The 27,326-nt window shown below is 40.4% G+C and overlaps 1 protein-coding gene across 4 annotated transcripts in view; it reads left to right on the top strand.

Annotated features, from left to right (window-relative positions):
• The first annotated feature begins 4,618 nt into the window (after positions 1-4,618).
• Positions 4,619-27,326, top strand: part of Nckap1 (NCK associated protein 1) — an 80,184-nt gene continuing 57,476 nt past the window's right edge. For 2 of the 4 annotated variants that reach the window (XM_021191937.2, XM_029537118.1), the window contains exons 1-3: positions 4,619-4,937; positions 14,885-14,902; positions 15,883-15,993. In XM_021191937.2, the coding sequence (XP_021047596.1) occupies positions 4,830-4,937; positions 14,885-14,902; positions 15,883-15,993 (237 nt within the window). In that variant the 5' untranslated portion in view covers positions 4,619-4,829. The remainder of the gene's footprint in view (positions 4,938-14,884; positions 14,903-15,882; positions 15,994-27,326) is intronic. The other 2 variants (XM_021191938.1, XM_029537119.1) reach the window with 1 other exon arrangement.

The raw sequence follows: 27,326 nt of genomic DNA, 5'->3' as shown, positions 1-27,326 counted from the left end.
AAGCCAGTAAAGAACATCCCTCCATGGCCTCTGCATCAGCTCCTGCTTCCTGACCTGCTTGAGTTCCAGTCCTGACTTCCTTGGTGATGAACAGCAGTATGGAAATGTAAGCCGAATAAACCCTTTCCTCCCCAGCTTCTTCTTCGTCATGATGTTTGTGCAGGAATAGAAACCCTGACTAAGACAACCCCTTCCCATATTATGAAGGTCAATCTTAAGGTTTCAGATCAGTTCCAGCTCAACTCTTCTAAGTCCTGTGTGATGTGTGTGGTGTCTTCAGCTATAAAGTCTTATCTTCTACTTTTGCTCTGTTTAGAGGCAACCAAGAACAATGGCTATCACCTATATCATTTGGGATATCTAATTCTCTTGACTAAGTGAAAAGAATTTTTTTAAAGTTACAAGTGTGTGTGTTGGGGGATGTTTTGTGCACTGTGCATTCATCCAAATGCTGATTTCTATACCTGGAGATCTGGTAGCAGTCTGGACCTCCAGATTGTCATTTTTATGAAGCACTTCCTGACTGTCTATTTTGTAAACCTATAGCTGGGCAGAAGAGAAAAAGGAGGGACTTCTGAGCCCAGAGTCAGGGAGAGGGTCTCAGGTGGAACCTGGGGAGTTGCCATTGGGACACATATGAAGAAGGTCAGGGTGACGCTAAGATGGCAGGTAATGGGCTGAGTGGCTGGGAAGTAGGCTGGAAAGCAGGCCAGGCCAACATAGTAGGGTTAGCATATAGAATAGCTAAATATCTGCTCAACTATAGCTTCAAGCTTATTAATATAGGTCTCCACGATATTATTCAGAATAAGGAAGGTCATATAAAAGTCCATACTTGTGTATGCATGTGTGTGTGTGTGTATGTGTGTGCACATGTGCGTGTGCACAGAACAACTTGTGGAAATAGTTTCTTTTTTCCTATCATGAAGGTCTTAGGGATCATCAGACTTGGCAGTAAGCTTCTCTACCCACTGAACCATTTCAGCAGCCCTGTAAATTCTTCTTTTTATTTATTTACTTCTCAAATGGATTTGGTCTATGACAGTTTCAGGTTAGTTTGTCTAAAAATTAGTTGTCTAAAAATCAAATAAGAGTAGTATGCTGGTTAGTTTTATGTTAACCTGACACAAGCTAGGGTCATTGGAGAGGCGGGAGCCTCCATTGAGGAAATGCTTCCATAACATCAGGTTGTATGTAAACCTGGTGGGCATTTTTTAAATCTGTGATCGATGTGGGATGGTCCAGCCCATTGTTGGCAGTGCCACCTCTGAGTTGTGGTTCTGGGTTATATAAAATACAGGCTGAAGCCAGGAAATGGTGGAGTATGCTTTTAATCCCAGCACCCATGAAGAAGAGATAGTTAGATTCAGCCTAGCCTACAGAGTGAGTTCCAGGACAGCCAGGGCTATGTAAAGAATCCCTATTTTATGAGGATAGGGGGAAGAAAACAGGCTGAGCAAACCACGAGGAGCAAGCAAGGAAGCAGCCCTCCTCTGTGATCTCTGTGTCAGCCACTACCTCCAGGTTCCTGCCCTCCTTGAGTTCTTGTCTTGACGTTGATGATGAACTGTGATGTGGAAGTATAAATCCAATACACCCTTTCCTCCCCAAGTTACTTTGATCATGGTGTTTTACCATAGCAATAGTAACTGTGGTGGTCTGAATAAGAATGGCCCCTATAGGTTCATATATTTGAATGTTTAGTCACTAGGGAGTAGCACTATTTGAAAGAATTAGAAGGATTAGGAGGTGTGGCCTTGTTGGAAGAAGTGCGTCACTGTGGGTGGGCTTTGAGGTTTTAAAAGCCCATACCAAGCCTAGAATCTCTCTCTGCCTTTGAATCAGGATGTATTCTCAACTACTTCTTTAGCACCAACATGCCAGGCTTCCTGCTGTCATGCTTTCTTCCATGGTGATAATGGATTAATCCTCTGAAACTGTAAGCAAGCCCCCAATTAAATGCTTTCTTTTTTTTGAGCTGCTTTAGTCATGGTAGACACATGTCTTCACAGAAATAGGACAGTGACTATGAGAATAACCCCAACAAACACATTACAGATTTTTTTCTCTTAGATACTCTAAGGTGTAAGCAGTTGCAACTATTTAAGTTCATATGGAAACCAGGCATGCTACACATACCTATAGTCTCAGCATGAGAGGAAAACTATGGTTGTTTCAATGAGAACGATCCCCATAGGCTCAGGTTTGAACACTTGATCCCCAGTTGGTGGAACTATTTGGGAAGGATTAGGAGGTGTGGCCTTGTTGGAAGAAGTATGGATGGGCTTTGAGGTTTCAAAAGCACATGGCATGCCTAGTTAGGTTTCTGCCTCATACTTGGAGATCAAGTTGTAAGCTCTCAGTTTTTGCTCCAGCACCAGGCCTGCCTGCCTGCTGCCACCACGTCCCTTACAATGGTCATGGATTCTAATGCTCTGAATATGAGTTCTCAATTAAATAAGTTATTTCATAAGTTGCCTTGGTTATAGTATTTTAATCACATTATTAAAGTAGCTAAAACAACAACTAAGTCTTCAAGGCCAGCCTGAGTTATAGAGTGAGATGGTATTATAAAAGACAACAAAACAAAATAATAACCTCTTCTACCTCTAACCACAAAGAAACAAAAGTTCTGTAACAGTTGTTTTACATCTGACAGCCTATTCTGGCCTCTGGGTACACCAGACTTGGGCACAGCGCATTTATACATGCAGGTCAAAATACTCATACACATAAAATAAAATTAAATGCATCTATAAAAAATGCTGTTGTCTGTCTTGCTAGAAATGATCCCTGGTTTCCTAAAGATACACACACCGCTCTTTCCACCCAGCACATGTACATTACATTTTCTTATCTGGCTGTCCCCAATCCCTCACAGCAGTGTTTCCTTCTCAGTCTCCTCTTAATTGTCTCAGACTTCAGCCCCAGCCTCCAGTAAACTTAAATGCTAACTACCAGCTTATCAAGAATCCAAGAGAGTTAAATGTCCCAATTAATCAATAATGGAACAAATAGCTCAATAGATGGTCTTTGAGATGAAAAAGAGAGAGAAATGGAGAGAGAATATGCATTCAAGGTATGTAGCACACCGACAGTTTTTGGTGGGACTAGAATTCTTTTTGTTTTCGAGACAGGGTTTCTAACTGTGTACCTCTGACTTTCTGGGAACTCACTCTGTAGACCAGACCTCTCAGAGAGCTGCCCACCTCTGCCTCCTGGGTGCTGCTGATATTATAAGTGTGACTCACCAGGAGTCTGAGACAGGCCTAGCTGTCCAGGAACTCACTCTGTAGACCAGGCTGGCCTCGAACTCTGAAATTCACCTGCCTTTGCCTCCCAAGTGCCGGGATTAAAGGAGTGTGCCACCATGCCTGGCATTTACCAGGAGTCTTAAACAGCCCTTAAGGAAAACCTATTCCGTACTCTCTTTGATAGAGTTCTGGAAGACTAGTCGCTACAGTAGCTTTTTAAAATGCCTTAGAAACAGTTTGTTACATTTCACTACAAAGTTGCTTTGGTGAATCCATTTTCTTTCTTTCTTGTCCCCCCCGCCCCGGACAGGTTTTCTCTGTGTAGCCCTGGCTGTCCTGGAACTCACTCTGTAGACCAGGCTGGCCTCAAACTCAGAAATCCGCCTGCCTCTGCCTCCCAAGTGCTTGGATTAAAGGCAGGGGCCACCACTGCCCGGCTGTGAATCCATTTTCTTACTAATTTCAGAATGCCTTATTATAAAAGGTGGTGGGGTGATTGATTTAAATTCATGAATACGACATACAATTAGATTATGTTAGGTAAAGCCCCAAATATACGAGTGACCAAGTCCCCTGGGGTGCAAGTTTTCACTGTAGTCATTCACATGGAGACATAATTTGTTCCAGTTTGAAACCCTGTGTGATCAGGAGTGGACACGGAGTGAGATGATGAAAAACAATATTTGGTAGGTGGTGGGGTGGAAAAGGACTGGGATTTAAGGTGGAGGCTGGGAGCGAACCCTCTTACTCAGAACAAAATTTGTTTTTTGTTTTGCTTTTTTTTTTTCCTACCACATGTCAGAGCCTATTCGTGTCTCCTCCGGATGGGTGCTGGTCTATGATAAGTCCCTTCATGATAATCCAAGGAACTTGAGCTGCCCTTACTTCCGACCTCCTTCCTCCGAAGCCGGCTGGAGGCGGGAGCGAGCACCGGGAGGTGGCGAGGCGCTGCCCGCCGTGCGGAGCACCCATCTGCCGCGTTCTCCCAGGAGCGTCTGTCAAGGCGTGGGAGGAAAACACGCTCCGAGCCTCCAGGCCCCTCTCGGGGCGAAAGTCTCTCGAAACACACCGTCCCCGTCCCCACGGCGGTGCGGGTCCTGGGCGTGGGGAGCGGGGACAACTTCGGGGGAAGTCGAGGGCCGCGGCCTGGGGGTCCCCGGAGCGGAGGAGGCCGGGCGGGGCGCTCGGGACTCCGGGCTCCGGCCGCAGTTCTCCCGGCGGCCTCGCGGGGGCGCCGGCGCGGCCGATCAGGTGACCGAGCGCCGGTCCCGGCTGCGGGAAGCCGCCTCGTTCTCAGCCGCCGCCGCCGCCGCCGCCACACCTAGCGGAGGAGCCGGGAAAGGCGGCCCGGGAGTGGGGGGGGTGTACTGGGGCGGAGAGCGCCGCGGGTGGAGGCGGAAGGGCGGCGGGCGGAAGCGAGCGCCGCGGCTGCTGTGTCACGGCGCGGGTGGGCGCACGGCATGGGCGCGCCGCGCTGAGGCGGAGGTCGCGGGCGGGCAGGCGGGCGGGCCTGAGGGAGGCGGAGAGCCGGGGAGTAGCGCGCCCGGCGGTGGCGGCGGCGGCGGCGGCCGCACCATGTCGCGCTCCGTGCTGCAGCCCAGTCAGCAGAAGCTGGCGGAGAAGCTCACCATCCTCAACGACCGGGGCGTCGGCATGCTCACGCGCCTCTACAACATCAAGAAGGTGCGCACGGGCCGGCGAGGCCGGGCGGGGTGCGGCGGGGGAAAAAGGCCGCGGGCGCCAGCTCGGCCTGCTCGCGCGGGGCCTCCGGGATGCGCCGCGGCCTAGAGTGAACCGCGGGGCGGGCAGGCGGGAGCCATTTCCCGGCTCCCGGCTCCCGGCGGCGGGAACCGGCCGGGCCGCGCATGGCCGCCGCGGTGTTCTGGTTTGCGGGGAGGGAAGGACGGCGCGCGGCCTTCCCGGGCTGCGGCGAACGGGCCCGGGGTTCTTGGCGTGCGAGTGTGGGAATGCGGCGGTCCTCCACTTGGCCACTTGATTTTTCGTTCCCTGGTTCAAGCCCCCCAGCCCCCAGCCCCCGACAGCGTGTTGACGTTTGGGATAATTTCATTTTGAAGATGGACCGGAGGGGGAAGTGAGGGTGGAACCGGTTTTCGTCTGAAATACTTGGAGGCTGTGAGTCACTAGAACAGGAATAACCACCTTTACTCTCTACTCCTCCTCATTTTAGTTTTCCCAACCCTATCTGATGAGCACCAAGGCACCATTCCTTAAAGTACAATGGCTGTATAAAATAAAGACCGAGTGTGCTCCCCTTGCTATCTCCTTCGCAACATAGTACGAGGATTTGAGCAACTAGACAGTGGACCCGTTGAAAATCTGAGTGTCTTCAGATTAGGGAGTGGAAGGCTGTATCGAAGTGAAGAAAAGTAGATATAAAGGTGGAAAAGAATTGCCATTTACCTTAGAGGGAAACAACCCCAAATCCATTTATTTTAAGGCCACTTTATAAGCCTCACTGAATTTGGTAAAGAGAAAAAAGTTTCCTTTTGGTACAGTTTATACCAGTCCATCCTTGTGGGGTTCTGTGTATCTGTGTCTTTTCTTTCATAATCTTGTGTGTGTGTATATATATATATATATATATATATATATATAAAACGTGAAATATCCTTTTGACCATGTCAATAGAATATAGGTTGCTTGTCAGAATGCTGAAGATTCTTTTTAAAATTTAGAATCAAAGCATTCCAGTATAAACTTGTTTTATTCAGTTTAGCTTTTGACACTGCAATTCTGAAGCACACTGCTCTTAAGTTAATAATACTAAACGTTGGGCATGGGATAGCAGTGTTGTTCTGGTTATTCACTTGGCTTTAATGATTGTCTCTAAACCCAGCACAATTTGGAGCTAGGAAGAACCCATTGCGTTTGTGCCATGACCATGACATTCACCCCTTGATCAGAACTTCATGGGGGTTGGAAGACTTAAGCTTGTATAAGTTGCAGTGATGAGAGCCTTTGGATTTCACTGCTTAAGAAATTTGGAGATCGGGGCTGGAGAGATGGCTCAGGGTTAAAAGTGCCGACTGCTCTTCTGGAGGTCCTGAGTTCAAATCCCAGCACCCGCATGGTGGCTCACAACCATCTGTAATGAGATCTGACGTTCCTCTGGTGTCTGAACACAGTTACAGTGTACTTACATATAATAATAAATAAATGTTAAAAAAAAAAAAAGAAATTTGGAAATCAAGTTCTGTGTGCAAAACCCCAGCAAGTCAAATGTTCCTAAAAGTTACCAGACCTGTGGTTTTGTGGTTAGAGGAAATGGTTATGATGGTTTCTAGAAGAGGAAGTGAGAGTAACATTAAAAGTGATTTGAGTATTTGAGTAAAATACTGTCTTTAATTTGGCCAAGTCACTAAACATTTTAATAGTATAAGTATAAACACACTTTAATACTTTAATTCCATGGGTAGTAGTAAATGGAATACTAAGCATTTAAACTTCTGATTCCAGTTTGCTGCCTTGTCTCGGTGTTTCTCACTTCCTGTTTTGAGAATCTTGAGGTTCTTGTGGCGACTAGAATGGAAAGTGCCTGAACGTGACTGATCTCATTGCCATGCATTTGAGTATGCTGCATATTTCAGCACATACATGTTTATATAGCTTTTTGAAATATTTTCGGGAAGAGCAATACAGAGGGCATTATCTAGCTCACAAGGCTCTGATCAGAGCTGGCTGAAATTGACTGTTTATGTTAAATGCATCTTACGCTTATTTTGTGAGAGGAAGAGAGAGAGCAGGTGTGTGTGGAGGTTAGAGGAGAACTTGTGAGAATGTTCTTATACCTGGGGTCATCAGTCTTAGCTACAAGTGCCTTCCTGCTGTGAGCCATTTTGCTGGCCTTTTAGATCCTTTAGCCTGTGGAATTGCCAGTCTACCTCTTCCTGGCTGGCTACAGAGTGAAACATTTGTTCAGCTATCTTGCCAAAGAACCAAGATCTGTTCACCATGTGCTTATAAGGTTCATGTTGTCTACATTTTTATGACAGTATAAATTACATGGTCTTTCATTTACTTTTTTTTTCTTTTAGATTTTAAAGCTTTATATGCATGAGTGTTTGGAATGCATGTATTTCTGCAGCATGTGTGTGTACCTGATGTGCACCAAGGCTAGGAGAAGGTATTAGATCCCCTAGAATGGAATTCAAATGGTTGTGAGCTACTGAACCTGGCATAAATGATCTTATCCATATGCCCATCTTTCCTAGTCTAACATCTCCCACAGTCTCAAGTCTTTTACAATCCTACTTAAACACTGCATTTGGTTAACTAGCTATACATCTCTCCCATCAAGACAAAAATGTCTCAACACTGGAGGTAATCCAACTGTTTCTCCAATGGTAGCGAGAACATTCAGTAGATGGATTAATAGGGAGGAAGCTGTCTCTACATTGAGACTACCTAAAAGATTAGCTTATAAGGAACCATTCTTTTAAGAGTTATTTGAAATTATCATATATACAGATCTATTTACACATTAACAATGTCAGATTTATGAAGTTTGATATTATTAAAACACTACAGTTTTATACTTTAACTATGTAAATAATATATACATGTAATCATATATACAGATCTATTTATACATTAACAATTTAAATATTAAAATATTACAATATTGTACTTTAGCAAAGAATAATAGTTCATCATTGTCTAATTAAGTATTTGACAAATTAAGTCTAATTAAGTATATTAAAAAATATACAAGTATACCAAAACCTACAATATTGTTAAATTCTTAGTATCAACTCTTTTTTTTTTTTTTTTTTTGGTTTTTTGAGACAGGGTTTCTCTGTGTAGCCCTGGCTATCCTGGAACTCACTCTGTAAACCAGACTGGCCTTGAACTTAGAAATCAGCCTGCCTCTGCCCCCAAGTGCTGGGATCAAAGGTGTATGCCACCACTGCCTGACCAGTATCAACTCTTACAATCTTAAGAGCTTACTATATTCACTAACAGATGCAATATTGAAAAGAGTGGGTGAAAATTTTAGGTGTGTGGTTACTATTAATTAAACTATTATTTTACTATTAATGAAACAAACTGAGTTTGAGTACTATTAATGAAACAAACTTAGGTTAATTGTGATTCCTGATTGCATTTCCTGTGCTGCAGGCTACATAGTCTTTCATTGTACAGGTTAATCCTTGACCTTGTGATTTCGTACCCCAGATAGTGCTGGGAACCAAGTCCCAGAGCCTGGGCATGCTAGAAATGGCCTACTGCCAAGCTAAGTTTCCATCCTCACTATTTGTCCTTCAAAATGAAAATTACAGAAGAAAATTTTTATCTCACTGTTTCTCTTCATTCTAATTTTATGTTTTAAGTATACTCCCCATTTTAAGCAAAATGCCCTATTTATTTCTGTTAGTTTTCCTTATGCTCTTTCATCTTGTACACGTTAAAATGCATCAGGGACTAAATCTTAACCTTAACCATAGAGGGAGCTGAGGAAACCACTCTGCAGGGCTTGCTACACAGGCTCGAGAACCTGAGTGTATACCCAGTGCTGACCTAAGATGCCAGGCTTTTGATCTCAGCCCCAGGGAGATAGAGACAGGTGGATTCCTGGAGCTTGGTAGCTAGCCAGCCAGCCTAACCTAATAAGCCAGACTGAACCTCCCCAGGTTCCTGTGAGAGACCATGTCTCAAAAAAAGAGTAACTCCTGAGGAATGACACCAAGGATGACCTCTGGCTACTATGTGGGCCTGTATGAGCACACACCTTCAATTAACCCAATTAGAATCCCACATGAAAAATAACTGTAAACTGCAACGTTGATACAAAATATATCTTACCAAAGAAATTTGAGTTAAAATTTTAAATTCTCTCTCCTTTAATATATCACAAGTGCAAGCAGAAATCTCCATTCATAATTACAGATAACATGATAAAAATAATCTTTCCATCCAGGTCCATAGATTTCATCACAAGTAGTCCACAATAAAAAGGGAAATTATTCCTGTGCTAGTACATTTCTGTAAGATTATCACATATTAGTTTTAGTTACATATTTCTTTCAGATGTAAAAAGTGAATTGGATCCATTCATAGCCAGGTTCCTAAAGAAGCTACTATGCATATTTTAGAAGCAGTGAGTTGGCTCAGTGAGCAGAGGTATCATGACTTCAACAAGGCCTGGTGACCTGAGAATAATCATTCTCATATATATATATGCATGCATGCTGGGAAGTGGTGGTAACAGGCAGGCAGAGCTCTCTGAGTTTGAGGCCAGCCTGGTCTACACAAGTTCCAGGACAGCCAGGGCTGCACAAACAAACAAGGAGGAAGAAAAGAGGTGCCCATGGTGAAGGGTAGAACTGACCAACTCTGGAAGCTGTCTTCTGACCTCTACATGTGCTCCATGGCACATGTGAGCTTCGTCCCCCACGCCCTTACATATACAAAATAAATCAATTGGAAGGTTTTTGAAGTGGAGAGATGGCTCAGCCATTATGCACACCGGCTGCTCGTCCGGAGGGTCAGGGTTTGTTACCAGCACCACATGGTAACTCACAACTGTTCTTAGCATCAGTTCCTGAGGATCTGACACTTTCTGGCCTCTAGAGGTACCAGGCATGTCCGTAGTGCACAGGCAGGAATTGAAAATGATCAGTAGACCGATCAAAAAAAAAAGATACAAAATATGGATAAAATGCCTTAGCTAATACCGTGTGTGTGTGTGTGTGTGTGTGTGTGTGTGTGTGTGTGTACACCAGTGTTGAAGGTCAGGGACATCTTGGCGGAGGTTGTTCTTTTCATCCATCATGTGGGTGCTAGGAATTGAACTCTAGTCATCAGGTATGGCGGCAAGAGCCTTTACAACGTGAGCCATCTCTCCAACCTGAGATTTTTTTTTTTTTTTAATGTGCATACAAATTATACTTCCCTGTACTTAGATTTTCCTTTTCCAAGTCTTATGACATGTTTGTGGGTTGAGAATGACATTCTAGGTCAGGTTTTAGTACTAATTTGTTTTAACCTTGAACAAATTTGGCCTCGTAGGCTATCCATTATAAAGAGAGATTAGTAGTTCTTACCCACAACTGAGTTATCTTTTTTTTTTTTTTTTTCACTACACATTAGAATTCTCTTGAAGAAAATGCTTGGATCTTGGCTTGACTCTAATGAGTTAAAAGTAGTTCTGATGCTAAGAACCACTGATATAAGCAAATCGTGGTGCTGTCAGTACCTGTGGTGTTTTTTGTTTTTTGTGTTTTTTTTTTGTATTTTCCTTGATGGCTGTCCATTTTCAGGGTTCAGTGTTGTCAGTGAGGCTATAACTAAGGTTTTGGAAGTCGTGCAATGGCTTCATGGTATGCATTTGCCTTCAGTGACTATCTTACCCTTTTTTTTTTTTTTTTTGGTTTTGGTTTTTTGAGATCAGGTTTCTCTATATAGCCCTGGCCATCCTGGTACTTGCATTGTAGACCAGGCTGGCTGTGAGACCAGAGGTTCTCCTTCCTCTGCCTCCCACGTGCTGAGTGCTGGGAATGAAGGTGTGTGCCATCACTGCCTGCCCATCTTTTGGCTTTTTTTTTTTTTTTTTTTGGTTTTTTGAGACAGGGTTTCTCTGTATAGCTCTCGCTGTCCTGGTACTCACTTGGTAGACCAGGCTGGCCTCGAACTCAGAAATCCTCCTGCCTCTGCCTCCCGAGTGCTGGGATTAAAGGCCTGCGCCACCAGGCCCGGCTATCTTTTGGCTTTTTTAAAGCCTTACTAGCAGTGCTGATCTAAACTAGCCATCTACTACTGTGCAGTATCTCCAGTCATTAGCGTTACTGATGTTCATTTTTGGAATCTTAATTAGATATTCCAGTTCTTCCGCATTGTGCAATATGTTAATAACTTCATATTTTGAGAATTAAGAAGGTTTGTTTATGTGAAGTGTTTGTACAGTGCCTGATAAAAGGGTAAATGGGCTTGGGGAGATGGCTCACTGATGGCTCACTGATAACTCACTGATGGCTCTTACTGCTCTTTGAGTGGGTGTGAGATGGGTTCCTAGCACCCATATCTAGCTCACAACTACCTGTAGTTCCAACTCCAGGGACAGCGTTGTCTTCTGGCCTCTGCAGGTACCTATAGCCTTTCTCTCTGTCTGTCTGTCTGTCTGTCTGTCTCTCTCTCTCTCTCTCTGTGTGTGTGTGTATCTTATATACATATGACTAAAATAAAAGTAAGCTTTAAAAACAAAAGAATAAACATGATACATGTTGGCTGCTGTTTCTGGGTCTTGGAACAGAGCAGACACTTCATAAATGCTCAGACCCCCTCCTAATAAATCTAGCTTGATGCCACCTTTAGGAAACATGTCTTAAGTACCCTTTTTACTACTTAACAGTATAGTTGGACAACTACTTATTGTTCAGAGTAATTGCAGAAGTTAACTACTGGAGTTAAAGATCTGTTTAATATTGAGCATTAGTATGTCAGTGTATAAAACTTAAAAAATCTGTTTCATAAACTGAGGTAGTCTATCAGAATTCAGAAATATAAGGAATATAGTGACTATCTTCTTGTGAATTGAATAATTGTTAGAAACTTTAATTTGAGTCATTAAAATTTTTATTAAAAAATTTAAATTTATGTGTATGAATGTTTTGCATGTAAGTGTATGTATGTGTATCATGTATGTGCCTTGTGCTGAGCAAGTCAGAAGAGGGCATTGTACCCCCTGGAACTGGAGATGGTTGTGAACCAAGGTGTGGGTGCTGGGAAGGACCGGGGGCCTCTGCAGGAGCAGCACGTGCTCTCGACTGCTGAGCCATCTCCAGTCCAGGTCCATGGAAAATTTAGGAAAGGATTTTGAAGGATGTAATGGTTTGAATCTCTTAGATCATGATTCTCCCAAGATTTATGATTTATATGCACCTATAGCATAATAATATCCTTAATTAAATCAGATGGGCTATGGGTCACTTGGGCCAAAAGACAGGTAATCTTCCCTTCTTGTCCCTTAGGTCCCCTCCCCTCCTCCCTCCCTCCCTCCCTTCCTGTAGTGTACATTCAAATTGGAGAAGGGTTGGGAGCGGTGTGGTGCGATGCTTCATATGCTGGACAAGTTACATAGCCAAGATAGCATTCAGGCTAATCTGGCTAGCTACCCAGCCTCTCGGATCTGCCTGCCTCTACCCGCCCCCAGTGCTGGGGTTACCAGCAGACTGCTTTTATTCCGTTGCTAGGATCTGAACTCGGGTCCTCATACTTGCCCTTGACCCGCTAAGCTGTTTCTCAGCTCCTTTTGTTATTGTGTTTAGATTCAGACTTAGCCAAGTAGTATGATGTTTTTTACTTTTTAAAAAATCTGTACTTCCCGAATGACTAATCAAAAAGTAAAGGATTACTTATAATTTTGATAGCATGAGATGCTTTCAAATATATTGATAGTTTCTATTCTAAAACAGTATAAATCATTTTCTTCCAAGTCCCCCAAATGAATTGTATTTATGAATTAATCTTTATAGATAGATTTCTGGTAAGTTAGAATTTTCCTACTGTGGTAGTATTGTGCAAAATCCATAACTGAGTTGCAGTCACAGCTCCTTACTGGCTTGTATCTTCCCAGGTAACTTAATCAGGTCACAGTTTACTTTAACTTGTCCTTTGTTCCTGAGACTTCCTCACATAAGCATCTTTCCTTTTATTAAGTAAATATGCCAAGTAAGCTGCTTTTAGAGAATGTGTAGTGGAACATCTGTGTGTTCCTTATTTTGTATGTTTAAAAAGCATTTATTGTATTCAAAACACACCTGTAAGTTCCCCACAAATACCACACCCCTGTAGTGAATGTAGAACTTTTTAGGGCAGGTTGTAACTATTATCTCCAGTTTAGTAGTTAAAGCTGTCAGGATATGAAAGATAAGGTCATCTGCTCATGGTTACACAGCTATTATGTGGCATAGTCAGGACATAGGCAGTCTGCTTTAAAACTCATGTCCTTGGGCTTTAGGGATGTAATGGTAGAATCTGTTCTTAACATACTTAATTTTCTGAGTTCAATCCTCAGCACCTAAGCCCCCAAATAAAACATAAAGCTATATTTCTGTAAGTAAAACAAATATAGTATGTTAGACCTAGGGTGAGTGATCGAGAAGGGGAATCACAGTTGTTAAGGAAGTTATACTGAATGTGCTGGTTGTAGATACCGTGACATAGACTGATGATAGTCTCCATGGTAGACTTCTAGGTAATTATCATAACCTTTATTATAGCCATTCCTAGTAACAGCATACATTTTTGAGCATTTATGTCTCAGTCACTTTGTTAAATGCTTTACATGGATTACCTAAGCTCTTGAAACCCTCATAATGACATGGTGAGGTAAGTATTCTCCCTTCCACATCTACAGAAAAAGAAACTGAGACTAAGAAATTATATCTATCTAATTTCATATATACATACATACATACATATATAATACATATATATCTCCATCCCCAGAGCTAGTGAGTGAGAGGTTAGACGCCTAGCTGCTTTTAGCAGAATCTGTTATCAACTCAGGGATACTCTTTACATATGGCCCACTGAGCAGCATGCAAAGAAGTAATTCAATTCTAAAGAAGTTATATATAATTTTATTTTTTCAATTGAAATGGAATTCCTTTTTTTATTTTGTTGTCAATATAAGAAGGCATATTTCTTTTGTGATCTTGGGAAATGGTTATTGTTTTTAATGATAGTTAAACTGATAATACTGTTGATAATACTGTTAAAGTGGATACCCAGATTTTTAAATAAGTAGAATATAAAAGATATATATCATGAAAAGACAATGTATTGAATCACTTTAGGATTCTGTACTGCCTCATGCTTGGTTTATATAAGAACATGCTAATCTCTAGCTATTTTTTATGGGCAGTATCTTAGTTGTATGAGTCTTGGTTGCTAGTTTATGTTATATATGATATCTTGAAAATAGACAAATTAGAAAACTAGTCTGTAAGAAACTATTTTAAAAAATATAGCCTGAGGGAAAGTCAGAATATGCTAATATTATATATAAATGAATTTGCATAGTAGCCTTGTCAGACTCATTAAAGGTTAAGTTCTAAATTTAAAAAAAATGTTCGATTTAATTATACTGAGAATTGGTACTGCGTTCCTATTTTCATTTATAAAAATAGGAATGTTTTTATTGGATTAGAAGCTAGGTGATATTTGAAAAATAGTTTCAATTTGAGCTAAAGTACAAAGTTCATCCTGTAACAATTAATTATTTTTGTTCTTGGCTACCGTTTCTTTTTAAGGTATGTAAAATTTCACTGATGGTTTTGCGCCTATTTTTTATAGCTGCATGTAGTCTTTATTTTTCCTTCTTTCTAGTATTATTTTAAGTTGGTTTAGCAAGACCACCAAGATACTGACATGGTTATACACTTACACAGTAGTATTAAATCTATATGCATAGTATAAACTATATAAATCTATTGTCTAATAGGACTTGCTACTTAAGTACCTTATGAATTGTAGCACCATACAGTTTTCATCTTGTATTGTTACTCGTAGTCTGCAGTGCATAAGTTTTCTACTGAAAAAGCATGTCATAATTTGACAATCATTGTTTACACGTAATCTTCTCTCTTTTTATTACAATGCTTCCCCAGCAAGGACAAGTTTGGAAGGTTTGCAAAGCTTTTCACCTTCCCTCTGCCCGCTTGCCCGCTTTCAGATCAGTCTCATGTTTCATAATTTCTCTTTCTGTAATCCACAACATAGCCATAGTAAACTTGAAGATCAGGTTACAGTACTGTATCTCCTCTCACCACAGACATCACTGTAAAAGCATTTACTTAAAAAATGGAATAAAAATTTAAATAGGAATGATAGGATTTTCAATATTTCCCTAAGAAGAAGCATCCCACTTGCACCAGCAGTTGTCCCTTAAGAGAGCTGTTAATAGTTCCTGGTAAAGCTTTCCAGTGACATTTGTGGTGTGCCTTCCTTCTCACTGCACAGGAGGCTGCCGTTGTGGGCAGTGCAGTGCTCGGGAGCTAAGGACAGACAGACAGCCATAGGTGCCTTGCTTGAGGTGCTGCTGGTTCGAGGGAACAGTGTTGGAGCTCTTGCTCGGAGGACCAGGCAGCACACCTGCAGGATAGAGCACCTTCAGTTTCAGCACCTTCCAGTTCTTTTGAACTAGGGCTCTTGTATTAAAATTGAATATTGAAAGTGAATGAGGAAAACATTTTGGAAAAGACATTCAAACATAAGCCTTCATTTTATAACACTTAGAAACATTTTAGGACTCTACTTAATATTTAATTTTGTAATACTTTATCAGCTTCAGATGAATACAATCCTACCTCAAACCAAAAAGGTTTTCATTTTCTTTTCCTTTTTTTAGGTTTGAGCTTTTTCCTTCACTGCTGTTCTGCGCTAACTGCTTTAAAACTTTCCATGCGTTTTTTTCAGTAGAAGAGCATCTCTGTACTGTCTCCCATCGCATCTCTCAGCTGTGACAACCCCTGCACTTTGCCTGTTCATTTATCACCTGCTCACCAAAACCAAGAAACCTTTCTAATTTCTGATTTCAGATTTGCTCTTCTTCCTTGATTTTTAGGAAGATACATTTTACTTTTTTTCATTACTGTTGTTTTTTTAGGCATGTGGCGATCCCAAGGCTAAACCATCCTACCTTATTGACAAAAACCTGGAATCTGCTGTGAAATTCATAGTCAGAAAATTTCCTGCTGTAGAAACACGCAACAACAATGTAAGTTGTCCCAACTTTCTACTTGACATTTCTCATCTAAGAACAGCAATGCTCAGTCGGGCGTGGTGGCGCATGCCTTTAATCCCAGCAATTGGGAGGCAGAGGCAGGCGGATTTCTGAGTTCCAGGCCAGCCTGGTCTACAAAGTGAGCTCCAGGTCAGCCAGGGCTATACAGAGAAACCCTGTCCTGATGCTCAGTGGAAATATTTTATCTCCTGTTAATCTAATGTCGTGTGCAACTTTTAGACCTTGCTTAATTGCTTTTAAAGACAACATTCATTTCTCTGAAACTAGAAAAATTCTAGCTACATTTTATGTGGAAAATGTTGAATGTTAATTTCTTGCACTATTTTCTTGGATGAATAGATGATGAATGGATAGATAAACCATACCCCAAATGTGTGTGACTATTCAGGGCATCTCTTTATCCTTATATCATTAATCTAGTTTTCTTTTGAAGTTGGCAATAGCTTCATGGAGCTTGATTGCTTTAGTAATCAGCTTTTAAAATGTGTTTGCTTACCCACCATTTTCATAGTTCCCAAGAGCACTTCTAGAAGTAAGGAGGTTATGGTCTTTATGCCCATACTAGTTCCTGTGTGGAAGCTTTCTCTTACAAAGTTTGGTCATATTTAGTCTTCCTGGTATGTTTACTTTTAGGCAGTTTCTGTTTAGTAATTTTATGAATGAGCAATTTTAGAAAGCGTTGTTTTACTGTAACATTTTTAAAAGTTTTATTGACATCGTCACAGGTCATTATTTGTCCCATATTTCAACTCCTGCTGTCTTTTTGCATTATGTAAAAATTAAATTTAACAATTTCCCCTTATGAGCTCTCCAATCTTGAGAATTTTTTAAAAAAATATAAATTGTCAACAGGCAGTAGTAGAGCATACCTTTAATCCCAGCATTTGGGAGGCAGAGACAGGTGGATTTCTGAGTTCCAGGCCAGCCTGGTCTACAGAGTGAGTTCCAGGACAGTCAGGGCTATACAGAGAAACCCTGTCTCGAAAAATAAAATCAATCAATCAATCAATCAATAAATTGTCATGTTTTTGTCCTGAAATGACATATGATCATTGAAGAGTTATATTTCCCTTGTTTATAATACTTACTTTAAAAATGTTAATTTAGATAGGAATGTTAGTTAGAATTAGTAAAAATAAGACAGGTGTTTTTTGTTTTTTTTTTTAAGTCTTGGTTTGGGTTACTTAAGTTTTTAAAAATGTTATTTTAAGTCTTTTTTTTTTTTCTTTTGATGTTTAGATTGGTAAAAATCTCAGTTTTACAAAAGAGTGTATTAGTACTTTATAAGTGATTATATAAAAGAATCACCAAGAGGTCCTACCAGGAAAAAGTTGATTGGAAGCATACACTTTAAAAAAGACAGAGCATGATATTTCATTGAATAATTTCATGCAACCAAAAATTAAAGTGAATAGGAAACATGTATTCTTTAACAAAAGAAAAAAAAAAGGAAGAAAAAAACACAGGTGGGGGTGGTGCACTCCTTTAATGCCAGCACTTGGGAGGCAGAGGCAAGCAGCTCTCTGTAAGTTTGAGGCCAGCCTGGTCTAAAGAGTGGTCTCCAGGACAGCTGTCTCAAAAGCCAATAACAACAACAGCTGAACAGGTACTAATTGGCAGTCTGTAGTAAGATACTTACATATTCTTTTAGGTGTGGGGAAGCATTCTTCTGGGCAGGGGCAGGCTGCTCTTGGTGACAGACCAGTCTGTGTTGAGAGTTTCAGGTCCCCAGGGCTGCACAATGAGACTGTCTAACAAATGGAAAAGTTACATATCCTATAGAAAGGACAAATGAGTTAATGTTGATCAGTAATCTGCTGTCTCTTCAGAGAGATTACATACTCACCTGAAATGAGTTTTAATAAAAAGCTGTCACGTAGCTCTGTATATACTTGTTCTTAATAAAGTATCTGACGTGAAAATCTTACATTTAGTTTATGTTAATTTTCGTATGGCTCATTTACTGGATGTGCGAATTTCGACAGCCATTAGGAGCTGATAGATACATATTAACTGTTTATTAATAGTAAACACTTTAAAGGGCCAGTTAATAGATTAATAGTTTTTACTGTTCTTAATATGTTTGACAAGCTGCTTGTAATAACAGTGCCCTGCTAATCATTGTTCTTTTATAGTTTTACTTCCCTTTTCAAAATTTAAAGCACAAAATTGAAATTTTTGATACTCTGTTGAGATATGATTCACATACCATACAGTTTGTTTCTTTGAAGTGTATGGTTTAGGGTTTTTAACTCCACAGAATTATTCTGTACCACACTGTTGACCTACATGAAGTTAAAATGTTGGTTGGTTTTTAGTGTATTCACAGCTCTGTCAGTTTTAGAGTAGTTAATCACCCAGAAGAAATTCTGCTTCCTGAGCAGTCCGAATCCCTGTTTCCCGACAGCCTCCCAGTGCTAGGCAAGTTCTAAGCCCTGACCTACTATCTGGGCCTAGTCTAGAGGCCAGCCTAGTGCTGTTATGAAAATATAACTGTGGCCTTTAATACTTTGTGACTGGCTTCTGCCATTTAACACAGTGCTTTCCAGGTTTCTCCAAATGCTGGCAGATTTCTCACTTCATTTCTTTTTTTAGTGACAATTATCCCACTATGAATATAAAATACTTTATGTATTCACTCGTTGAGTTGATAGATGTTTGTGTTGTTTTTAACTTTGCTCAGTCATGAGTTATAGTTCTGTGAACATATATACTTTTTAATATATACATTTGTGGTATGTGTTTTTTTCTGTGTTGAATATACAATCGATAACATGTTAACTGTTAAGACTATGTGGAATTTACTCTAGTCTGTTTGTTGTATGCTTTTACAATTCTGCAGATTATATTCTGTGGTATTCTTTTTGGTTGGTTGGTTGAGTTTTCAAGACAGGGCTTCTCTGTGTAACAGCCCTGGCTGTCCTGGAACTTAACCTTGTATAACGGGCTGATCTTGAACTCACAGGGATCCTACCTCTGCCTCCCTTCAAGTGCAGGGATTAAAGGCATGTGCCATAACTGTATTTGTTTTGTTTTTGTTTTTTAAACAGGTTTATTTATTTATTATATGTAAGTACACTGTAGCTGTCTTCAGACACTCCAGAAGAGGGAGTTAGATCTTGTTACGGATGGTTATGAACCACCATGTGGTTGCTGGGATTTGAACTCCAGACCTTCCAAAGAGCAGTTGGGTGCTCTTACCCACTGAGCCATCTCACCAGCCCCTGTGTTTGTTTTTTAAATACATATCATTGTACTATGTATTGACTATTTGAGAAGTCTTATCTCAGCCTTTGTCTGAGTCTGTTAAAATGATGAGAGACTCCTAGCTACTTTAGATTAGGAAATAAAAATTTGTGCTTTTTAGTTATTTTTCAATTCCATAAAATTACTTAATGAAGGCCAGGTGTGGTGGTGCACACCTTTTGTTGCAGTACATAAGCGCCAGGTGGATATCTGAGTTTGAGGTCAGCCAGGTCTACCAAGTGATTTTCAGGCCAGCTAGGGCTATATATGAGACCCTGTCTCACGCAAAAACAACAACAATTAGTTCATGGAAAGTTTAAAGGTTTGAGTGACAAACAATGTCTGGAGTTGCTAGGAAATGGCGGATTTCCTCCTTCTGCCAGAGACCATGCTTATGCTTTCCCCAGGATTGCCACTCGTTCCAGTTTGCTTCATGCCTTACAAACAGTATTTGTCCTTCATTTAAGAAAAGAAACTCGAGAACAGAGATTGTTTTAATGGAATCAACAATTTTTTTGAAGTTTCTAAAATAGATTGTTCTAAGAAAATGTTACTCTATCAACATTGTAGCTAAAAATGTTTCTGGTTTTAGTTCCTCTTTAGTGACTGGCCTCATCTTATCTCCAAGCATTTTAATTCTGCTGAAAGCCATGAGCACCTGACTTGGGGTGTGGCAAAGAAAGCATTGCTGTTGGCAGCAGGCTTGGTGGGCAGTGCATCCCCAGTGTCCTCAGTGTAGCTCCTCTTCAGGCCCCTTCGTGAGCATGAATTGTATATTTAGTTCTGGATTTAGGGGAAAAACTACATCTCACCTCCCATTAAGATGTTGAATCAAACACCTTATATGCTTCCAAGTATGCGCTTGAAATGCAGTTTAGTTACAATGCTAACATGCTAGTTTTGTAATGCTAGGTTTGCTAGCTTCCTTTATCTCTGTATGTGCTGGGCTGTGCATTTAGGTAGATTGCATTTAATTTCAGACTGGCCAAAATACTGAATTTTCCATTATCTTCAAGGTTCAACTGTGAAGATAGCCATGTTTTTCCTAGGTGCTGAAGAACTGTTATGATCCAATACAAGGAAATCAGTGGAAACCTTTTAAAAACAGTTTTTACTTTTCATAGGAAAAATTTTTAAATCCCCACATTGTCCAGATGTGTACTTTAAAATTACTACTATTTTTTTCAATCAATTTTAACTTAAAACTTTCTTTTGTTTTTTTTTTCCTTTTAATTAACATCTAAATCCCAGTTTGTCACTTAATAAAAAAAAAGAAAAGAAAAATATTACCTTGTAATTCCTGTATCTAGGAGGTGGAGGCAGGAAGATCAGCAGTTCAAGTTCGTCCTCAGTTACAGTGAGTTCCAAGCCAAAATACAAACAAGCAAGTGTAGAAAAAAAAATCTGTCATTATAGAATTGTCCTATTGTGTGTTTAAGTGTAATGTCTTGATTTTAATTTCTCAAGAAATTGGAAAATATTAGTTACTGCCATCTATATCTATCTTAGGGTCTCTAAGAACAAGTGTATTGTGTATAGAGAGTGACAGAGGTGATAGAGGGGTTCTGTACCAGAACACAGGCTGTTGTTGCAAGTCTGAAGTTAGGGATATTACTTGTCCTTAGGAGCACAATATTACAAGAGGCTATGCAACAATTTTTTTCTGTATAAGTAGTTTACAGCCACTCAAGGAGAAATAAAACCTGCAATAAAGTAGATTCAGTTGTATAACATCATTGTTTTTAAACCCCATTTTTGTTCCTGGTGCCTGATAACAGAGAATATCAAATATCCAATGAAAGAACAAAGCTATTTGGTACATGTTAACTGACTTTCACTTTATTAAATGTTTCCTTAGACTTATATCAGGATCCAAAATTTTTTTTGCTTTTTTGTTTTTCAAAGCAGGGTTTGTCTGTATAGCTCTGGCTGTCCTGGAACTTACTCTGTAGACCAGGTTGGCCTTGAACTCAGAAATCCACCTGCCATTGCCTCCTCCCAAGGGCTGGTATTAAAGGCATGCACCACCATTGCCTGGCCCAAAATCTTTTAAAGCTAAAAAAACCCAGTGCTTTTTAAAAGTAAAACTAATGCAATTCTCATTAAGGGTGCTGTATGGTTCTTGAGTAACCTTGTAAAAGAATAAGATTCCCAGGTTAGCAACATGTGCCTAGCTAGGATCTGGAGAGATGGGTTATTGGTTTGGAGCACTTGCTGCTCTTCCAGAGGGCCTGAACTCAGTTCCTAGCAACCGCATGGCAACTCACAACTGTCTGTAACTCTAGTTCCAGAGGATCTGAAACCATCACACAGACATACATACAGGCACATGAAATGCAAATAAGTAAAAAAGTAAAAAGAAAAGTTAAAAACCATGTGTCTGGTGGGCATGGTAGCAGTTTGGGGATAGATGTAGGAGTACCCTTGATATGCCTGCTGTGGGAAGGAAATAGAAGGAAAGTGGAAGGGCATATACATTCTTTTTTAGCCAGTCTTTAAGGGGCTTTCCTAGTTTTGCCATGGCTTTCATTATGAGAGTAGTATAGTGGTTAGAGGGTGTCCTTCAGAGTCAGAATTTGAGGTCAGTACTAGTTAAGAGATTTTAGGCAAATCATTTGGCGTCTAAAGGCAACATTTTTCTTATGTCTAAAGTGAAAATAATCCCTGTCTGAAGGAGCAGTTCAATATGCCTTAAGGCATTTAACACGGTCTGGCAATGGCTTTAAATGGGGTAGCCACTGTTTATATTCCACCTAACTCCCTGCTGTATGTAGTACATTTCTAAATGCTCCCACTCCACAAAAAAAATCTCCTGTTTGCTTTGATGAAACAACTGCAACTGTTTATTTGAACTTCTGCTAGCTTTTGAACAGCTCCAAGCTGAACACAAACTAACACTGAGCACTATTCTTTTATTTCTTTATGTTATGTTTCCTACCTTGAGCCTTATCTTGAAACTTGGTTGCTTAAAGTAGAATTTTTATAGTCTCCTGTGACTTTTGCAAAACTTCTTGCCTGGCAAATACAGAAGTGGATGCTCACAATCATCCATTGGATGGAACACAGGGTCCCCAATGAAGGAGCTAGAGAAAGTACCCAAGGAGCTGAAGGGGTTTGCAGCCCCATAGGAGGACCAACAATATGAACTAACCAGTACTCCCAGAGCTCCTTGGAACTAAAACACCAATCAGAGAAAACATGGTGGAACTTGTGGCTCTAGCTGTATGTGTAGCAGAGGATGGCCTAGTCGGTCATCAATGGGAGGAGAGACCCTAGGTCCTGTGCTGGTTCAATGCCCCAGTATAGGGGAATGCCAGGACCAGGAATGGGAGTGGGTGGGTTGGGGAGCAGGGAGAGGCAGGAAGGGATAGGGGATTTTTGGAGGGGAAACTAGGAAGAAGGATAACATTTGAAATGTAAATAAAGAAAATATCTAATAAATAAAAAAAAATATAAACATCAAGACAGTTATTTTGGGCATGTCTTCAACACTACACAATTTCATGAACTTTCCATTGAGGTATATGTTATCTGTTGAGACAAGTTCTATCTATCATAAACCAAACATTGATTTTTATGTTTCCCAGTTGTCTCCACTTGCTACTTCTTCCATTCTCCATCATGGGTAGTAAACCAAACCAGTATTTGTGATGCCTCGCACATCTGTCTCTATGGAGCAAACCATTTACTCGTTGAATCTCTGATGTCTAGGAGATAAGGGCCAACAATAAAACTTTGATTTAAAAAGAATGAGTCTGATATACATATTGTGGTGTTGTACTTCAGCGTAAGTGTATGTATTCCCTGATGGGAACTTGATGGAATGTTGTTTTTAACTAAATTGAACTTGAATTCTAAGAAACAAGAATTTCAGTACAGTGAAAAATAACTCAGGCAATAGTATTATTTTTAAATGACAGAAAGAATACATGATGGTTTTAAACAATCAATATTTAGTGGGGTAAGGAAGCAAAAGAAGTATGGGCTCAGTGGAGGTTGTATATGACAGCTCAGTGTGTTAGGCTTGAGGTGCCCATTAGAAATGCACTGAGCAATAAAGTGTAGTACTCAGGCTACAAATCTAGAACTCAGGCTAGGGGTGAGCTTAGAACCAAAGAAAGATGCTTGTTGGGGATTTTAGGAGACTTAGAGATTGCATCAGTCACTGAGGAAAGCAGAAGAACAGCTTGGCAGTAGAAGCTGAGGTAAAGCCCTAACTCAGTTACTGTTGACGAGCAGGAACGGAGATTATGGCCAAGCCAGCAGGCATACGTGTGTTTTCTTACTGTAGGCTTCATCAGGCAGTTGGAATAGAGAAAGAGAAGGGCCAAAATAATGAACTAGGATGGATTAGAAAGGAATTAGGATCTGACATTGGAAAACAAAGGCTGATAGTGAAGGGGCTTCTGAGTGAGGTGCAGTGGGGTGTGGATATTCTCCCTCTAGTGCCATCTAATGCTTTCCAAGAACAATAGGTGTCTAAAAACCACTAAGAGAAGCCAAGATGACTTAACTCTATATTTTTGTCTTTTGTCTTGCCAATGAAGGAAACGAGCATTCCCTCCTGTGAGTATAAACCAGATAATCCGTGGGTGGCCTCACTCTATGCTTATCCTTTACTTGGTCTACCAGGCCCTGTCCTTAGGGCTGGAGATGTGGTCTTTTTACTGTGGTCTTTCTTATACTACCACACAAGATCTTACCCATTTGCTGTCATTACCAGTTGGTGAGTCATTGTGGCTTCAAGCAGATGTGGAACTGTAGTTTTGGCACCATCTTTGACTTTACCTGGGAATAGTTGTGGAACTGACTTTTAAACTGTATTATTCACCTTCAGCAGCAAGCATGGAGATGTCTTATGTATGTGAATGTACATTCCTCAGTATATTTTATGCCTCATTTAAAGTCTTTTCTCATACTTTTTTTGTTCGGCTTCCCCACGATGTCTGATACTTTATTTGCAGTATTTTTTCACAAATAATGAATGGTACATTATTCTTTTTTTTTTTTAAAGATTTATTTATTTTATTATATGTAAGTACACTGTAGCTGTCTTCAGACACTCTAGAAGAGGGTGTCAGATCTCGTTATGAGTGGTTGTGAGCCACCATGTGGTTGCTGGGATTTGAACTCCAGACCTTCGGAAGAGCAGTCAGGTGCTCTTACCCACTGAGCCATCTCACCAGCCCTGAATGGTACATTATTTACTGATCATATTTTACTCACTTGACTGTCTGAATCACTCTTGAAAACTCAAAAAGCAGTTCTGATTAAAAAAAAAATCTCAAACAAAATAAAAAATAAAAATGTCTTTGTGAAGACATATTTGTAGCAGCATTCATTATTCCTAAATCCAAACTTGAAAGTGTTCAGATGCTCATCAATTAGCTGATGAATAAATAAACAAAATGTATCAATACACTCCTTTCAAACTGAATATCTGGAAGCTCAAAGGAAAACACTATTGATACATATTTATGCTACAACTAAACATTAAGTGTTAAGTGAAAGAGTCAGATAAACCAAGCTCTGCATACTATTTGACTCTATGCTATAGCAAGTGCCTAGAAAAGGAGAGGTTTATTGGGACAGGAAGCAGATTATTATTTGCACAGGGCTGAGAGTCAAATCTTGGTTAATTGCCAGGAAGCCCAGTGTCCTCTGCACTTTGGTGGATGCTGAAGCTCTGAGAAGTGAGATAAATCCTTTGTTCTTGTAGAATTTAATTCAATTGGGCAATGTAGGTGACAACGGCTGTACTTTCTCCTTGAGATTAAGTAGAAGAACGAAAATAGGAATCAAGGTAAGGGATTAGAGAATACTAGGGGAGAGGGTTACTTTAACAAAGTTTTCCTCAGCAGTATAGCCATCACTGAAGAGAGTGAGCAAGGAATCTCACAGATGTGACTAAGGCAATGCAAGAACTCAGATTGGTGACATGCAGCAAGGCCAGGTGATAGTTCTTGATAGTGATGAGATTTGAGAAAGAAAATTAGGGAAGGATTGTGAGAGGGGTGACTGGGATGGGGAGGGGGCAGTGAGTGGGATGTAAAGTGAATAAAAAAATTAAGTAAAAAAAAAAATCAATCAAATGTAACCTTTAAAAACATAAAAAAAAGATTTTATTTTAATCATGCAAGCAGGTTACTAGAATTTCAAATCTTATTTTGAAATAACATACTAATGTAAAATTTTCAACATAAAGTTCTCAACACGGTTCTTTCCACTGTGTTAACATATTGCATCATCTTTATTCAAACTGCTTTTTTCAAGGTAAATGGTGAGTACCTTCAGGAGCACAGTCTACTGATGCTCCGAAGACCCTTGAGGAGCACATGCTAAGACCAGCTAGGAGCCACTCTAGTAGTTCAGTGGAATGAGAGCTTTGACAGCTAAAAATGCATCTCAGTACTTCCTAAATGTGTCTGAGGTGGACTCTTACTGAGATAATGAACAGAGTTTTCCTGAAGCTAGACTTCTTTTGGTTCTCTCTCTCTCTCTCTCTCTCTCTCTCTCTCTCTCTCTCTCTCTCTCTCTCTCTCTCTCTCTCGGTTGGGGGGGGGAGCCTGTTTTGAGAAAGGTTGATAAGCCTAGGTAAGGCTGCTAGAATTATAGATGTGTGCCACCATAAAATAATAAAAAGGTGATAATTATACTTTAACATTTATTTAGTTGTAATAAGAAATTGGTATATCTGCAGTTCAAAAGTGCTGAACATAGTAGTATACAGTTGATGCTATCTTTTTTCTTTTCCTGCCTCTCTGCGTCACTCTCCCTCTCATCCATTTCTTCTCTCTCTCCTTCCTACTTGACTACCTTTCTTCCTTCAGTCTTTCTTGAGTTCATTCTTGTATTGGGTGTTGATCTCAGTGACCTGCACATGCTAGGCAGTTATTCTACCAACAAGTTATATCTATATCCATAAAGCTGCCTGTGAAACATGTACTTTGACATTACGTGTTTAAGTTGCTCTAATTCTCAGGCTCATCAGAATAGGAAACTGAATTAAATGATAGTATACAAGAAAAAAGTATAGGCATGGGCAGGAACTTTCTGAAAGGGACTCAGTAAGTACAGGAAATAACCTGAAAAATCCCAAGTTTGATTTCACAAAATTAAAGAGCAGAATGAAGAGACAAGCTGCAAAATGGCAGATAATCTTTGGGATCTATATTTCATATGGGGATTAATATATAAAGAATTTCATTAAAAAGCCATAAAACATTTTTCTAATCAGTAGTGGGTTAATTACTGTTGGCTTGGATTTTTTAAAATCTACTTTGATAAGGGTTCTTAAATGCTTCAACCTCCCTTCTAGCCCACCACTCAGCGGTGGGTGGGAAAGAAAGGATATTAGTAGGAAGTGGGCCTGTTTAGAAATAGTTCTTTGGGACGATTCCAATCTTTGTTGTCAGGAGTCCAGTCCTCTAGCAGAACTCCACCACCAATCAGCAGTGGCAGTCCAGTCCACTTGGAGGTCACCACTCACCAAGCAGCAAAGCCCTTCGATCCAGAAGAAACGAGGCTCTGCCAGTCAAGCAAGAAGCCTCCGGTCTCTACAAAGTCACAACAAGGGTCAGCAACGTGGTGCAAGGGAACCAGTGCCAGAGCCTCCTCCCACTGTCTGTGGAATCATATTATAGTCTTTCTAAACATCCCCCATCCTCTCACATGTCTGCTTCAGCAAATCATTCTTTCACCTGTGTCTGTTTCAGCAAAACATCATATGACAGAACTGAGTTTCCAAAGAAGCCAGAAATTTCCACTTCAGTTAGTGAACTAAACAGTTCTCAAAAGGACCACAAATAGTTTTTTAAGTGTTCAACATTTTTAGCCATTAGAGAAATGTAAACTAAAACTACTTTGAGATGCTATTTCATCTTAGAAGAGCTACTGGCATCAAAAAAAACTATTTGAGATTTGACCTTAACCATGTCATAATGGCTGTCATTAAGAAAGCAAATAAGAGCCGGGCGTGGTGGCGCACGCCTTTAATCCCAGCACTCGGGAGGCAGAGGCAGGCGGATTTCTGAGTTTGAGGCCAGCCTGGTCTACAAAGT

The sequence above is a fragment of the Mus pahari genome, chromosome 3, assembly GCF_900095145.1.
Source record: "Mus pahari chromosome 3, PAHARI_EIJ_v1.1, whole genome shotgun sequence".
Classification (NCBI taxonomy): Eukaryota; Metazoa; Chordata; class Mammalia; order Rodentia; family Muridae; genus Mus; species Mus pahari.
The sequence above is the reverse complement of the archived record's forward strand: the minus strand, read 5'-3'. Positions and strand labels throughout refer to the sequence as shown.